At 53.4% G+C, this 13,457-nt stretch overlaps 3 protein-coding genes across 8 annotated transcripts in view; all 3 read left to right on the top strand.

Moving 5' to 3' along the window:
• PTPRA (protein tyrosine phosphatase receptor type A) overlaps window positions 1-3,679 on the top strand; it is a 159,053-nt gene extending 155,374 nt beyond the window's left edge. For all 6 annotated transcript variants that reach the window (XM_042931462.1, XM_042931459.1, XM_042931461.1 and 3 more), the window contains 2 exons: window positions 2,512-2,647; window positions 3,380-3,679. In XM_042931462.1, the coding sequence (XP_042787396.1) occupies window positions 2,512-2,647; window positions 3,380-3,454 (211 nt within the window). In that variant the 3' untranslated portion in view covers window positions 3,455-3,679. The remainder of the gene's footprint in view (window positions 1-2,511; window positions 2,648-3,379) is intronic.
• Window positions 3,680-8,422: 4,743 nt separating this feature from the next.
• LOC122214949 (progonadoliberin-2) lies at window positions 8,423-10,637 on the top strand. The gene is given in 5 exon segments (XM_042930156.1): window positions 8,423-8,476; window positions 9,181-9,341; window positions 9,482-9,535; window positions 9,538-9,617; window positions 10,386-10,637. Coding segments are annotated over 4 exon segments (327 nt in total). The 5' UTR covers window positions 8,423-8,476; window positions 9,181-9,187; the 3' UTR covers window positions 10,425-10,637.
• A 92-nt stretch (window positions 10,638-10,729) lies between these two features.
• On the top strand, window positions 10,730-12,728 carry MRPS26 (mitochondrial ribosomal protein S26). The gene is made up of 4 exons (XM_042930155.1): window positions 10,730-10,995; window positions 11,094-11,240; window positions 11,334-11,457; window positions 12,210-12,728. The coding sequence occupies exons 1-4, from the start codon at window positions 10,784-10,786 to the stop codon at window positions 12,342-12,344; spliced, it is 618 nt and encodes a 205-aa protein (XP_042786089.1). The 5' UTR covers window positions 10,730-10,783; the 3' UTR covers window positions 12,345-12,728.
• Window positions 12,729-13,457: the final 729 nt, after the last annotated feature.

Consider the following 13,457-nt stretch of genomic DNA (forward strand, 5'->3'; position numbering starts at 1 on the left):
CGGTCCCATCTGATGCTCGATTGGGAAGGATCCATTTCTGAGCTCACCTGGTTGTTAGTAGCATTCAGTTCCTTGTAGGCGGCTGTACTGAGGGCCTCTGTTGTTTGAAATTCCATGCCACATGGACCTTCCCAGTGTGGCGGCTGGCTTCTTCTAAACCAGCAAAAGAGAGAGTGTCTCCTTGCAAAACAGGCATTATGATCCCGTGTAACATCATATACGTGTAGTTATATACATCCCATCACGCTTGCTATAAATCTGTTGGTTAGAAGCACAGCACATGTCCTGCCCACACCCAAGGGGAGGAGATCACACGAGGGCATGAACAACAGAAGATATCGTGGGGGATCGTGGGGGCCATGGTGAGGCCTGTCTGCCACACACACCCTCCACTTGGATATCAGTTCCATCCGCTTTTGTCTCCTCAGGACTTGACTTCAGTATCCTACATCATCAGGTTTTCCTCTGAATAACTGTCTGGATAACTATCATCTTCATATAGATGTGCTATAATTTCTCCCATCTTAATATTTTAAAAACTCTTACCTCAGGGCACCTGGGTGGCTCATTCGGTTGAGCAACCGACTTCAGCTCAGGTCATGATTTCATGGTTTGTGAGTTCGAGCCCCGCGTCGGGCTTTGTGCTGACAGCCTAGAGCCTGGAGCCTGCTTCTGATTCTATGCCTCCCTCTCTCTCTGCCCCTCCCCCACTCATGCTCTGTCTTTCTCTGTCTCAGAAATAAATAAACATTAAAAAAATTTTTTTTAAAGAAACAAAACTCTTACCTCTAATTTCTTCCAGGTAGCCCTCTGTTTCTCTGTTTTCCTTAATAATAAAGCTTCTCAAAAGATTTGTCCAGACTAACGCCCCAAGTCCTCTCTCCTCATTCTCTCTCTCTGTCCCATTCCAGTTAACCCCTTTCCTCCCACATTCCATTACAGCTGCCCCAGTGGGGGCTACCTGTGACGTCCACGTTGCTGAGTCCAGAGATCATTCTGTCTCATAACCCTTGACCTTCATCAGCATCAAACACAGTTGACCACTCACTTCTCCGTGGAATGCTTTCAGCATAACTTCTCTCCTGGTTTGTGTCCTCATTGACTGATTCCTCCTCATCCATGGTCCAGGGCCTCGTCCTTGGACCTCTTGTGAGCCCATCTTGTCACCTGGCTTTCATCCCAACTCCCACATGTCATCACTGGTTCACCCTCTCCCCTAAACTCCAGATTTATATGTCTAGTTACCTACTCAACATTTCCACTTGGGCATCTTCAGTTTAAAGGGTTCAGATAAGAACTTCTGGTCTTTTTTTCTAAGCCTTCTATTTGCACAGCCTTCCCCCAAGTCAGTAAGTGGCATCTCATCCCCCAGCTAACTCCTATGAAAAGCTTTGGAGCCATACTGTTCTCCTTATTTCCTCACCCATGCACATCTCATGTTCGACCTTGCTCTACATGGAAAGCAGTTTCAGAATCAAGTATTTCTCACTCCCTCCACCAGCACCTCTCTAAGCCACCACCCCTTCTTCCCAGTACTTATACTGGCCTCGCTGATTTCCCTGTCCCACCTTCCTACCTGTTCTCAACACAGCAGCCTGAGAGACCCTTTTAAAACTTCAGTCAGGCCACATCACTCAGAATCCCAACATGATCTGAGGGCTCTCACCTCACCCCGACCACGCTTCTTCCTTCTGTCCGTCCATCCATCCATTAGATCCAGCTACACAGCTTCCACACCTGGACATCCTGCCTTGTGCCTAAGATACTCCTCTCCCAGACAGCTACTGGGCCTTGGCCCTCGCCTTCTTCAGGTCTCTGCTCATGTGACCTCCTACTAGAGAACCTTCCCCAACCACCCTGCCTAGAACTCCTATTCCTCTTTTTCCTTCCCACACTGCATATCATATTGTCTGGGGATACTGCTCCCCTCCACAGCCCCTGCCACACAGCAGGCACTCAGGAAAGGTCTGCTGAAGCAACTGATGACATTGAACAGGGCAGATAATATCATGGTCAGAGCCTGGATTCCTGGGACTTAGGAAGCAAATGAGAGACACGGAAAAGAATCAACACACACACCCCAGCACAGAGGGGCAGGGTTTCTCAGGAGAGGAAAGACAAGACTAGAATCCCAACATGAGTGAGCAGCGGGTCAGGGCAACTTAGGCACATTTGCAGGTAGACAGTGAAGGCTCAGTGCTGGGTAGGAGGGGGGTATGTGTGAGGTTCTTCGCTGTCCTGTGGGCAAGTCCCTCAGCAGGCAAAGTGGGCCGTGCAGGAAGGACAGCTGGGGTGCCACTTCCTCCTCAGAGCAGAGTGAGCATGTGGCTTACTTGGAGAGGAGCAAATGGGCCTCCTGCCCCAACCCACCCCAGCAGCTCCGTTAGATGACAGCCCTTCCCAGGAGCTGTCACCATTTCCCTCGGCCTTTATGTGCTCGTTGCCACTGTCTTCACCTTATCAGCACAGTGGGCTGTAACAGATGTGGTAAGTGCATCTGCTCTATTACAGCGCAGGGGCAGGACGGACGGGGACCTTCTGTGCCCTAAGCACAGTCCTGGAACGGGTGAAAGCAGAGGGGATTTTGGACGTCTTCCAGACCGTCAAGAGCCTGCGGCTACAGAGGCCACACATGGTCCAGACACTGGTATGCTGCCCACACCACCGCCCCATCTACAGCCCTTCTTTGTCGGGGCCATCTCAGGGGGAGGCTTTTCCAAGCAGCCCCTCCTTCCATAAGGTGCCCCATACAGAATGAGCCTTGCGGACATTGAGAGCAGAGGGGCACAGCCCTGCCACCAGTAAGAGAACCAAGCGGGCTCTATGAAGGCTAGAGGGGGTGCCTGGGTGCCCCACGGGGCTCCATGGGTCCTGGCGTGGGAAGTCTCAGGAGTGCTTCCTTTCTTTGGTTCAGGCTCCTGACCGTCTCGGTGACCAGTAACCACCGAGTATGGGGATAAGCATCCAAAAGGGTCCCTGAACCTCCGAGAGACATGTCTGAAGGGGAAAGAAAAATACATTTTAAGAGTTCGGGGAGTTGGTGAGGTTTTGAGAGCCAGGGCGCCTGCAGCTTGGCAACCATGGTGAGGTATGGGCCCCACAGAGCCGTCTCCCTGCTTGCGTGGTTTGCCAGCCCGACACACTCACGTCTGACCACTGTAGGCCTAGGACGACATCTTCCTCTCAGCTCACCTCCATCCAGAGGAAATTAGCTGTACTCAACCCAGAAGGAGAGTACAGGCAGGTCAGGGCTCAGGTGCAAGTCCAAGAACGTTCATTTCCTCTCAGTTTTCCATTTTTTGTAAAATAGGTTTGTCAGGAACTGCAGGTACCTTGTTCTTGTCAGTAACCCTGGCTTTTCCCTCCTTGTGCTCTCCAGGAACAGTATGAGTTCTGCTACAAGGTGGTGCAGGAATATATTGACGCATTTTCAGACTATGCCAACTTCAAGTAAGAGGCGATGAGACCCGGTGGACAGGAAAATTGCCTTTAATATTTTGTAATATTCTGTTTTGTTAATATACCCAAAATTGTGTATATATCTTATAACTGTTTTAGAAATTGGTACATAGGCTTCTATTACCTATTAGGTGGAGATTTTATATGTAAATGTGTTAGCACTGATAGTCCTTTTTCCAATGTTTTATTGGGGAATTAAATAGTGTGATGTTTGGATTGATATCGTGAAATCCTCTGCCTGGAAATTGGGCTGTATTATTCTTTGGTTTAGACATCTTTTCCTGAAGAAGAAACACAAAACTCATTCCAGGTAGCTCAGTGTCAACTAAGAAAATAAGCACAAAGTTTTCAGAGCTCTTGAGGAAATTGGTTGTCCTGGTGCCTACCCCCACCCCCCGTTCTGTAAATAATCCCTCCCCTCTCTACCCCCTCCCCCACCACTCACAACCCACTGTGGGGAGTAAGGGGACCAGAGCGGTATCTCTGGCACCACACTAGGGATTATCAGGTAATAAAAGCTTTGACTCCCTAAGGAAGCGTCTCCCTTTGTCTGGGGTGGGGCAGCTGAGCCAGGGCTCTCCCAGGCCACTCCTGGCCCTGCTCTCAGTGTGCCGTCTCAGCTGGTCTCAGAAGCCGTAGTCTTCTCGACGACTCCTTTCGGACCCGCATAGCCTCTCCAGCTCTTGGCTAGTTGCCAGGACCCATGTCTCATTTCTCAGCACATCTTTGGTGTGGTGATCCCAGCCAGCCTCGCTCCCTAGGAACATGGCCAGGGTCCCCACGGTTTGCCTAGCGCGGGGCATGGAAGAGAGAGGAGGTAGCTGGCTAAGTAAGGCCAATCTGGATTGTGCTACAAAACTCTGGATTGTGTTGCTTTGTCCAGGATAAGCCTCTATATCCACACTTACTGGGTTAAATAGCTTTCATTTAATTTAACAAAATTTCACTTCATTTCATATTTGGACTTTTTTATGAGAAGTGCCTCAGACCCAGAGACCAGGGTGATGGGAGTCTTCGATCCCAACTTGGTATCAAGCCTGACGTATTACACAAAAGCGTCTAACTTTTGTGTCTTACATAAGGTGGATGTTTCATTTATTTCTCATGTAACGGTGTGCCCAGTCCAGAGACCTAGTGTCCTCCCATCTTGTGGTCCCAGTGTCCCTTTAGGATGTTATTCTTGTCCTTGTGGCTGAAGCCGGATCACCGTCTTTTCCCATGGAGAAGCAGAAAGAAGATGGAGAGCAAGCAACCTCATTTCTAAGGACATGAAGCTTCCTACAGCCTTCTTTCCATTTGCACTCATACCCCATTGGCTAAAACTTAGTCCTAGGCTGTACCATAGGACAACAGAATTGCTAGGAAACGTAGTCTTTGGTTGGCACAGCTGGGAGGGTGGGTCTCTTCATTGCCTCTCATCCTCATGAGCAGCTCCTGATGGGAACGTAAACTGGTTGCCACAGCTGCGACAGCCTCAGTGCGAGGCTGAGAGAGTCTTGTGGCCTGTGGGGCCTTTTTCAAGAAGCAGGGGTAGGCCCTGGGCTACTCAGGCTGTCAGGAGTGAGAAGTGGCACTCCATCCTGGGCCGTGGAGGCACACTCAGGTCATTGCTGGTGTGCTTTTTGGCGGAGATGGGACTTGAGCTACCCAAGGGATGCTGGGAATTTGGATGAGCAAAAGGAGGCAAAGTCATACAGAGCCACATTACAGAAGGCCTCAGAGCCCAGGTGAACAGATGGATTGGCTCCAAGATGGAAGCCAAGTTCACCACATATTCAGGATATCCTCAGGAGGCAGGGGCACCATGACAGACAACCTCTGGAAGTTTCTATGAGGTGAGTATGTGTCAGAAGTACTCGGTCCTTCTGTAAGAACTAAGGAACTCCAAGGGGCAATAAATTAAAACTCAGTGGTTTTCAAAGAAGCATAAGTAAGTTAAGCAAAGACAGAATCTGAAGGATTTCTGAGGAGAGGTGCCATGTTTGGGAAGGAGACCCTGATTTTTTGCAGGCTACCTCCTGGCAGATGGAGAAGGGCAGGCTGGGGTCAACAAGCTACATAGCCAGCTTATAGGAGAGCCCTTCTCATGCCTGTGCTGCCTCGCTACCCCCACCAGGCTGCCTACCTCCTGTTGCTCGGGCTGGCATTGAGCAGCTTACACACCAGTGCTTACAAGGGTTTTTACAGAAGGACTGAGTACCTCTACCAACTCACCAGTGTGGGCTGGCAGCTTTCTGCTGGAGTCCACGCTGATTTGCTTGGTGGCTAGGCCAGTATTTTAAATACCACTGGTTGCTTAACAGACATCTTCAAGCAGGCCTTGCACGGTTGCAAGAGACATAAACCCAACGGGAACTAGTCGAGGCTAAAGAGCAGTGTATCAGGGCTCACACCACACAGTCGTGTGAGAATGGCAAGGGTGATTGCTTCATCCATTGCCCATCTCCCAGCTAGTTAGCTATGCCCCAGGGAGTGTGAGCCAGTGCAGATTTCTCAGAAGGGGGAGGGCGAGGCATCCAGTGCCCACCGTGCTCAGACCTCACTTCATCAAGTCAGCACCCTCCTGGGCGTTCAGTTCCCCTCAACACCCCTCTGACCACCACCAAATGTACAAGTCTTTGATTTAAAAAAAGAGGGGGGTGTGCCTGAGTGGCTCAGTCAGTTAAGCATCTGACTTCAGGTCATGATCTCCTAGTTCGTGGGCCCAAGCACCTACATCAGGCTCCATACTGACAGCAGAGCCTGATTTGGATCCTCTATTCCCCTCTCGCTGCCCCTCCCTGACTTACGCACTCTCTCTCCCTCTCTCAAAAATAAACATTTTAAAAATTTAAAAAACAAACACCACTTCCCCCAGGCCTAAAGTCTTCTGCCTTTATGATAGACTCACTCTCACCTCTTCCATAGTTCATCCCCACAGATTCCTTTCTTTCCAATTCCCGAGGATCCACTCTCTGTCCACTAGTTCCTCCCTTCTGACTTTATCCTCACTCTGGAGCCACTGCTCCTCCTTTCTCCTTCTTCAGAGACTGGCCATTCCTGTGGTCTGTAGGTTTTGCCCCCTTAGCTCTTCTCCAACCCTGAGCTCCAGGTCGGCTTCCCGCCACGTGACTGCACGCGGTGACCCACAGGCATCTGTCTCACACTCCCAATGCCCAGGGGTTCACCCTGTCTCTCCAGAGTCTTCGGTCCCTTCCTCCAGCCTTCCAGCATTCTCTGCGCCTCCCTCCCTCCACCCCTAGCCCACAGATCCAGACCTGCCGGCAGTTCCTGTGTTGACTCTTCTCCATTTTGTTCCTTATATTGGAGCACCGCTGCTGCCCTGTGTGCGGACTCCAGCTAACTCTGTCATCCTTCATCCAGACCATCTGCTCAGGGCTTTGTGCCCCTCTGTGCTCCAGCAGCACCCGAGCACGCTGCTCTATGCCTCTGCTTTCCCAGCCGGCTACAAGCAGTTCCCAGACTGGAATGAAGTCCTATCCTCAGGACCAAGCATTAGTTGCTCAGTGGTGAACACATGGCTTTCTATGTCCTGCTGAGAGGGATATGAGGATCAATTCCAGAGTCTACAGTCTGGAAGATGACAGCAAACGTTCCTGAAAAGCTATGTATGTGGCCAGAAAGAAAGGAACAAGAGCATCCTTTGGGAAGCTTAGTTCTGGTTTGGATGTTTTAGGAAAAACCACAAACTACAGAAAAAATAAAGGCTCCCCATTCCTCTTTTAAAATAAACACAAGGGACTTCGAATAAAACATTCTGTAAACCCAAACCAGAACTAAGCTAGTTTACTGAACTCAAAGGAATCATTTTCACTAAACCATAAAACAAATGTTTTTCCTAAAAATTACTTGGTTAACCAACACATATAGGAACGAAGTATTTTCCAAAACAGTTTCACTGAACATACAATCCACACGTTGTTTGGAAATTGATGTGTGCCTTCCTGCATGGGAAGCTGAAGTCCAGGCGCCCATGAATAACTGGTGCCTGTTGTGCCATCCCCTCCCCCTTCTTTGCCTCCGGATTTGACGCACCTGCTCTCCTAATGACTGGCCACCACGCCACCAAGCCTGACCCTGGCCCTTGCATTTGCTGTTCAGCCCAAATGCGGAAATTGCCTATTAACCCTGTAAACAGGCCTCTGCCCGCCGCCCCCGCTCCAGGCGAATAGCTGGTGGAAAGCTAATAGCTGGTCCGTGGTGGAAAGTTGAGCTGACACAGAATGAGAGGCAGGGGCATGTTTCAAGTGTCTAGGTGAGCTGTGCCAAACTCCATGAATAGTCTTGGGTTGAGCACAGGATGGGGAAGGCTTGGAACCTTGAGAGGAAAGATGATTCCTACCCCCTGCTCATAGGCCCACAGATGCTGCACTGCCCCCTTAGCTGAGCCCCCTCTCATGGGCCTGCAGGGAGGAGAGAGAAGCCCCACCCAAAACTACCTCCATCTAGAGCGACCCAGCCCTGGTGCTCAGGTGTGTGGATGAGGTTCATTCCATCCACCCCCTTTTACAGTTGAGCAAACAAGCCCTTAGGTCCCCATGGCCTCCCCCAGACCTCTCCACAGGTTGCTGACTCCCCACTCAGGCTGCCAACTGGGTGGGACACAGGTCCCCAGCCATTGCCGCCTCCGGGCCACAATTTCCTTTTAGGGTCAGGGAAGACTGAGGGCTTTGTAGGCCTAAGGGCAGGAGCCTGAGGATGCAACCCGGGAAGTGGGAGGAGGATTCTTCAGGGCGTGGCCCGGCTGGAGCAGTCCTACCACCTCAGATCCCTGGGAAGACAGGGAGCGGGAGCAATCTGTCTGGTGACCCCAGGGCCAGTGGCTAGGAACATGCACTGGGAAGGGAAGAGTGTTGGGTGGCAGGCTACTCCCCCTCCCTTCATTGAGACGTCACTGGAGTCTGGACCAGGAGCAGGGGGAGGAGTCACCATAAATCCCAGAGCTGGCTGCCTGGGGATCCCACTGTCACCTGGAGGAGCCACCTCAAGGAGCCGCCTCGTCCACAGCTTTCCCTCCGTGAGTGAAGAGGCTGCTTTCCCCCAAGGGCTGGGACTCCTGGATGGCAGTCTGTCCTGGGTGTATGGCACTCTGTTCCTCTTCTCCCTCCCAAGTCCCTCTTACCCGTGAATCACGCCCCAAAAAGAGCCCTTTCCCTTTCTCTCCCCAACACTGTTTCTATGCCTGCTGCCTCTAGTGTGGGAGGGACGAGGGGTAAAAACACTTGCCCCTGTCACCACCACACATCCATTCCACATCCGCAACTGCCATGGAAGAGAGATGGCAAACCACAGAGAAAAGGCAGGGTGCTGTGCACCAGGTGCCCCCAGTGCCCCTACACTGCTGCCTGTCTCTTGGAGGGCTCCCCTGACCCGAGTCTCTGTTACTTTTTCCAACCTTCTACTTCTGGAATCCCTGACGGGAGGAGGGGTAGGCCTGACTGACCAGGAAGGGCCCTCAGCTGGCAAGGCTGGAATCCTCTATGCCCTGGGGCAGGGCGGGGGGGGGGGGGGTCCTGGAGAAGGCTAGCTGCCTGGAGCCTCCGGGGTCCAGATCCCTGGACTCCTGGGATGAGGAGCAGTGGCAGAAGAGGGAAGGGCATTAGGAACCACTAAAGCTGCCCCTGAAGCGCCAGCTGTCCAAGGGGACCCTGGAAGAAAAGGAAGGAGGTGTGGATGGAAGTATCCGCCTTCTTGAGTGCTGTCCACTATCCGTGGGAGCAGCCCTGTCATGGCCGGCTGCAGGCTAGGCCTTCTGCTACTGCTGCTGCTGACTGCCCACCCTGGATGCTCGAAGGCTCAGCACTGGTCCCAGGGCTGGTACCCCAGAGGAAAGCGGGCTTCCAGCTCAGCCCAGCACCCACAGTATGTCCCAAGGCTCCCAGGTAGGTTAAGGGTCTCCCCAGCCTGAGTGGGAGGAAGAAGGTGCTGGGTGGGGCTCCTTCACCTACCGTGAGCCTGGGATGGGGTAGTGGGCAGGCCACAGCCTTCGCTCCCTTCTGAGGAAGGGTCCTGGGCACTGCAGCAAGCAGACCAGACAAGGCTGCCCATAACCTCCCAAACGATGCCCTGGCTCCCCTTAGAACAGTGTGCCCTGGGAGGCCAGAACCACAGGCTTGTGGTCCCTCCACAGGAAGCAGCGCCTGGTGCAGACACTGCTGGTAAGTACAGAGAGAGGCCCAGGCATTGGCCACCAGGGGCCATTATGGCCAAGGACTTGGGCTACGTGGACAGAAGAGGCGGTAATGAGAAAACAGAGAGACGCCCCCTGCCAAAGCACCCTCAGGCACACAGCCAGATGCCATCTGCTATTCTTCCTATTTCCCAGAATTCTCGGAACAATTTATGATAAGATACGTATGTTAAAGTAAAAGATTCGAAGTCATTAGTGGAGTAGGAGGAGACAATTGTGCTTAAAATCTCCATAAGTAAGACCACAGCTGTAGCGGGATCCTCTAGGCTTCTTTCTCATCATCAGGAGAACCCAGTGTGTCTCCCAGTGGGAAGAGATGAGGAGTGTGAACTCACACTAATAGAAGGGGCCCCAGAACCAGGTGGTCACTGCACTAGCAATGACTTAGTGATTGCAGAAGACCAAGTGCAGAGATGGATTACTACTATTTTGCAAATTTATTTTAAAGTGCACCAGGAGGGCGCTAACTGAAGGAGAAAGTGGTAAATTCCCATAAGGCAAAAACTTATCACCGAGTTTAAGTCGGTGTGAGCTCAGGCTTTCACATACCAGGTTAAGCGTGGGCAACACCCAAGGAGCTACAGAGCGCCCACGCTGGGTCCTCTAGCAGCCAAGGCGCGTCCGCCAGAAGGCCACGTCCAGCTCCGCGGGGACAGGTCGGGAGGAGAGGGGGCGGGCAAGGTCGCAGCTGGGCTGCCAGGGCGTCTGCTAAAATGCCCGCTTCCTCCCCGCGCAGACCGAACCTAGAGCGCCGCGCCCTGCAGCCCTCCAATAACGATGTGAACTCCCTGAAGCTACTGCCTCGAGATCTCTCAGTCGTCCCCTCCCTTGCCCACCCGCGCTGAGACCCTACCCCGCGCGGGGGGCTGGAGGGACGCGGGCCGGGCCCGCCGGCGGGAGGGACACGGGGCGGGTCATGGCAGGCCTCGCAGGAAGGGCGAAGCCAGAGGCAGCGGGCCAGGGGCGGACGCAGACGTTGAGGGGTAGATGCAGATGTTGGCAGGTGCGCTCCCCGCGACCCGGCTCCAGGAGGTGGGAGGCGGAGCCCGCGGACTACGAGTCCCGTGGTGCCCCGCGCCCGCTTCCGGGCCCCGTGATGCCCTGCGGCGCGCCGGACGCGGGGCATCCTGGGCCATGCTGCGCGCGCTGAGGGTCCTGGGCGCGAGACCCCTGTGCGGGCCTTGGGCCCTGCTGCTGCAGCCGGTTCGCGGCCGCAAGACCCGCCATGACCCGCCGGCCAAGTCCAAGCTCGGGCGCGTGACGACCCCGCCTGCGGTGGATCCTGTAGAGTTCTTCGTGCTGACGGAGCGTTACCGGCAGTATCGCCAGACGGTGCGCGCCCTCAGGTGTGTACGACTTAAGGGGAGGCGGGCGTCTGCGCCGTGGGCCGTGTGTCCGAGCGGGCGGGCGTAGAGGGTGCCGACTTTGGCGCGTCTCCGCCCAGGCTTGAGTTCGTGTCCGAGGTGCGGAAGAAGATGCACGAGGCCCGGGCCGGGGTCCTGGCAGAGCGCAAGGCTCTGCAGGAAGCCACTGAGCACCGCGACCTGATGGCCTGGAACCAGGCGGAGAACCAGCGGCTGCACGAGCTGCGGTGAGTGGGCCGGGAGGCGGGGCGGGCCGCTGGCTGGCTGGCGCGGGGAAGATCCAGCCGCACTGAGTCTCTGCCTATTGCCCTCCACCCCAGGTTAGCGAGGCTGCGGCAGGAAGCGCGGGAGCAGGAGCAGCGGCAGGCGGAGGAGAAGGCCCGGCGGGCCCGAGAGGCACAAGCCTGGGCGCAGCTCAAGGAGCAGGAAGCGTTGCAGCTGCAGGTGGGCCGTGTCTCCAGGGGCTGGGGCTAGAGAGCGGGAGCTCCGCCTGGGCCGCGCTCGGAGTCCTGGGGGCCGCGCTCGGAGTCCTGGGCGCCGCGAAATGGGGCACTGGCTGCGTGCAAAGAGAGCGAACAGCCTTGAGTCTTGAGAGTTAGCAAGTAGGTGAGGATTTGGGAAAGATGGCGTGCGAGGAGAGTGCCTGGCAGGCGCAGAAGTAAGAGTTGACATTGGAAAGTGTTCAAGTACCTGGGTGATGGTAAGCCTGCATCTGGGAGGGACCCCCGGTTCCACAAGGAATTCGTATTTTGCCTTACGGGCGATAAAGTCGTTGAAGTTATGTTCTAGGCTAGGATATCAGGTATGAGGCTTAAAAGCAGACCAGTTAGGAGTGATCCAGCAACAAAGGACGGGGTCTGAATTAAAGTAACAGAAGGAGAAGGACAAGTTTGAGAGAGATTAAGAAGGACATTGAGGCAACATTGAGGAACTGATTCCACCTAGCAGGTCCAGAGGTTGTCACAACTGGTGCAATTTCTTATCTGAGAAAGACGAACGTGGTAAGGCTGCCTGATATTTTTCCACTAGAAGGTCCGCAGGATCGTAGCTGTAGTGGGATCCTCCTCTACAGAGGTCCTAGGCTCCAGGCATCCATCCAAAGAGAGCTGGAGCCTCTCCCTTAGTGGACAAAAGGCCAGCAGGCAGCAGGCATGTGCTGGAGACTTCCATTCAGCTGGCCTTCTCTCTCACAATAGGAGGAGGCAAAAAATTTCATCACCCGAGAGAACCTGGAGGCACGGGTGGAAGAAGCATTGGACTCCCCGAAGAGCTACAACTGGGCCATCACCAGAGAGGGCCTGGTGGTCAGGCCACAGCACAAGGGCTCTTAAGGGCCCAGTAAGGACAGTGCCCACCCAGGGACCATGTGTGTATGGGGTAGGAGGGTTGGGCCTGATCTGGAATAAACCAGTTGATGTTTCTTACGAAGAAGGAAGCTCAGCCTATTCTGGTGTGGCCCTCACATTCTGGCCTCTGCACCCACCACTTGGTCAGAAACTCCCATACACAATGCCCTGTTCTACACCCATGTACAACTCTGCAAAGCACCAGACCTTAGAGGTTTCCATCTCACAGAAGCAGAATGGATCATAGTCCCCTCAGGCAGCCAGGTCGTCTACTAAGTGTCATCAAAGACTGGTTGGGAAATTACAGTCCTTGGGCCCAACTTGGCCCGCTGCCTATTTTTGTAAATAAATTTTATTGGATCACGGCTACACTCGTTCACTGACTACTTTCACACTACAGCGGCAGAAATGGGTAGTTGCAACAGCGACATTTGACTTGCAAAGTCTAAAATATTTTATACATGGGTTTTTACAGAAGAAATTTGTCAGCTCCTGATCTAGAGCATTAGGACTCCAACCAGATTATCAAGTATCACCCAGTACCTGAGAAACAAGCTAACCACTAGCCAAAGACCTGCTTCTGCCTGACCCTGAGATTTGCTGCTAGGGTCTGGTGTGCCCAAGACACAAGACAAGGAGGAGACCCCATTTCTTCTGGTGGCTCTTTCTACCCATGGCCTCAGTGGCTCACATGCACCCTGGCACTGCCAGCTTCCTTGGACCGTGCCCCAGATTGGTACTGGTTGACCTTTACAAGGTCAGTATGGCTTATCAAGCACTTGGACCAAACCCTACAGGTACCAGAAATACTTGTAATTGAAGTTCACAAGGTGGAATAAGTGAACATACAGATTTATGGCCCCTATTCAGACACAAGTCCTCATGTTTCTCAGAGCCAGAGCTGTGCCCCTTTGTCACCATTCAGCTGAACTTGCCCAGTTACCGCCAGAGGAAAATGAATAGAATCCTAGTTTCTTTCCCCAGCTCCCATGTTGCTGAGACGATCTGGAAACACCTAAGACATGATAGCGTTTTAGGGAATATGAGCCATCCCTCAACATTTAGGTGAGGAAGCAGGTATAGAGGTATAAGCAGAGG

Source organism: Panthera leo, chromosome A3, assembly GCF_018350215.1.
Source record: "Panthera leo isolate Ple1 chromosome A3, P.leo_Ple1_pat1.1, whole genome shotgun sequence".
NCBI classification, from domain to species: domain Eukaryota; kingdom Metazoa; phylum Chordata; class Mammalia; order Carnivora; family Felidae; genus Panthera; species Panthera leo.

What these genes read in the sequence shown, in the direction of transcription:
- MRPS26 (XM_042930155.1), top strand. Translation starts at nt 10,784, where the DNA reads ATGCTGCGCGCGCTGAGGGTCCTGGGCGCGAGACCCCTGTGCGGGCCT. An exon ending in CAGACGGTGCGCGCCCTCAG is followed by an intron (nt 10,996 to 11,093) that starts GTGTGTACGACT and finishes GTCTCCGCCCAG; the next exon opens with GCTTGAGTTCGTGTCCGAGG. An exon ending in CAGCGGCTGCACGAGCTGCG is followed by an intron (nt 11,241 to 11,333) that starts GTGAGTGGGCCG and finishes CCTCCACCCCAG; the next exon opens with GTTAGCGAGGCTGCGGCAGG.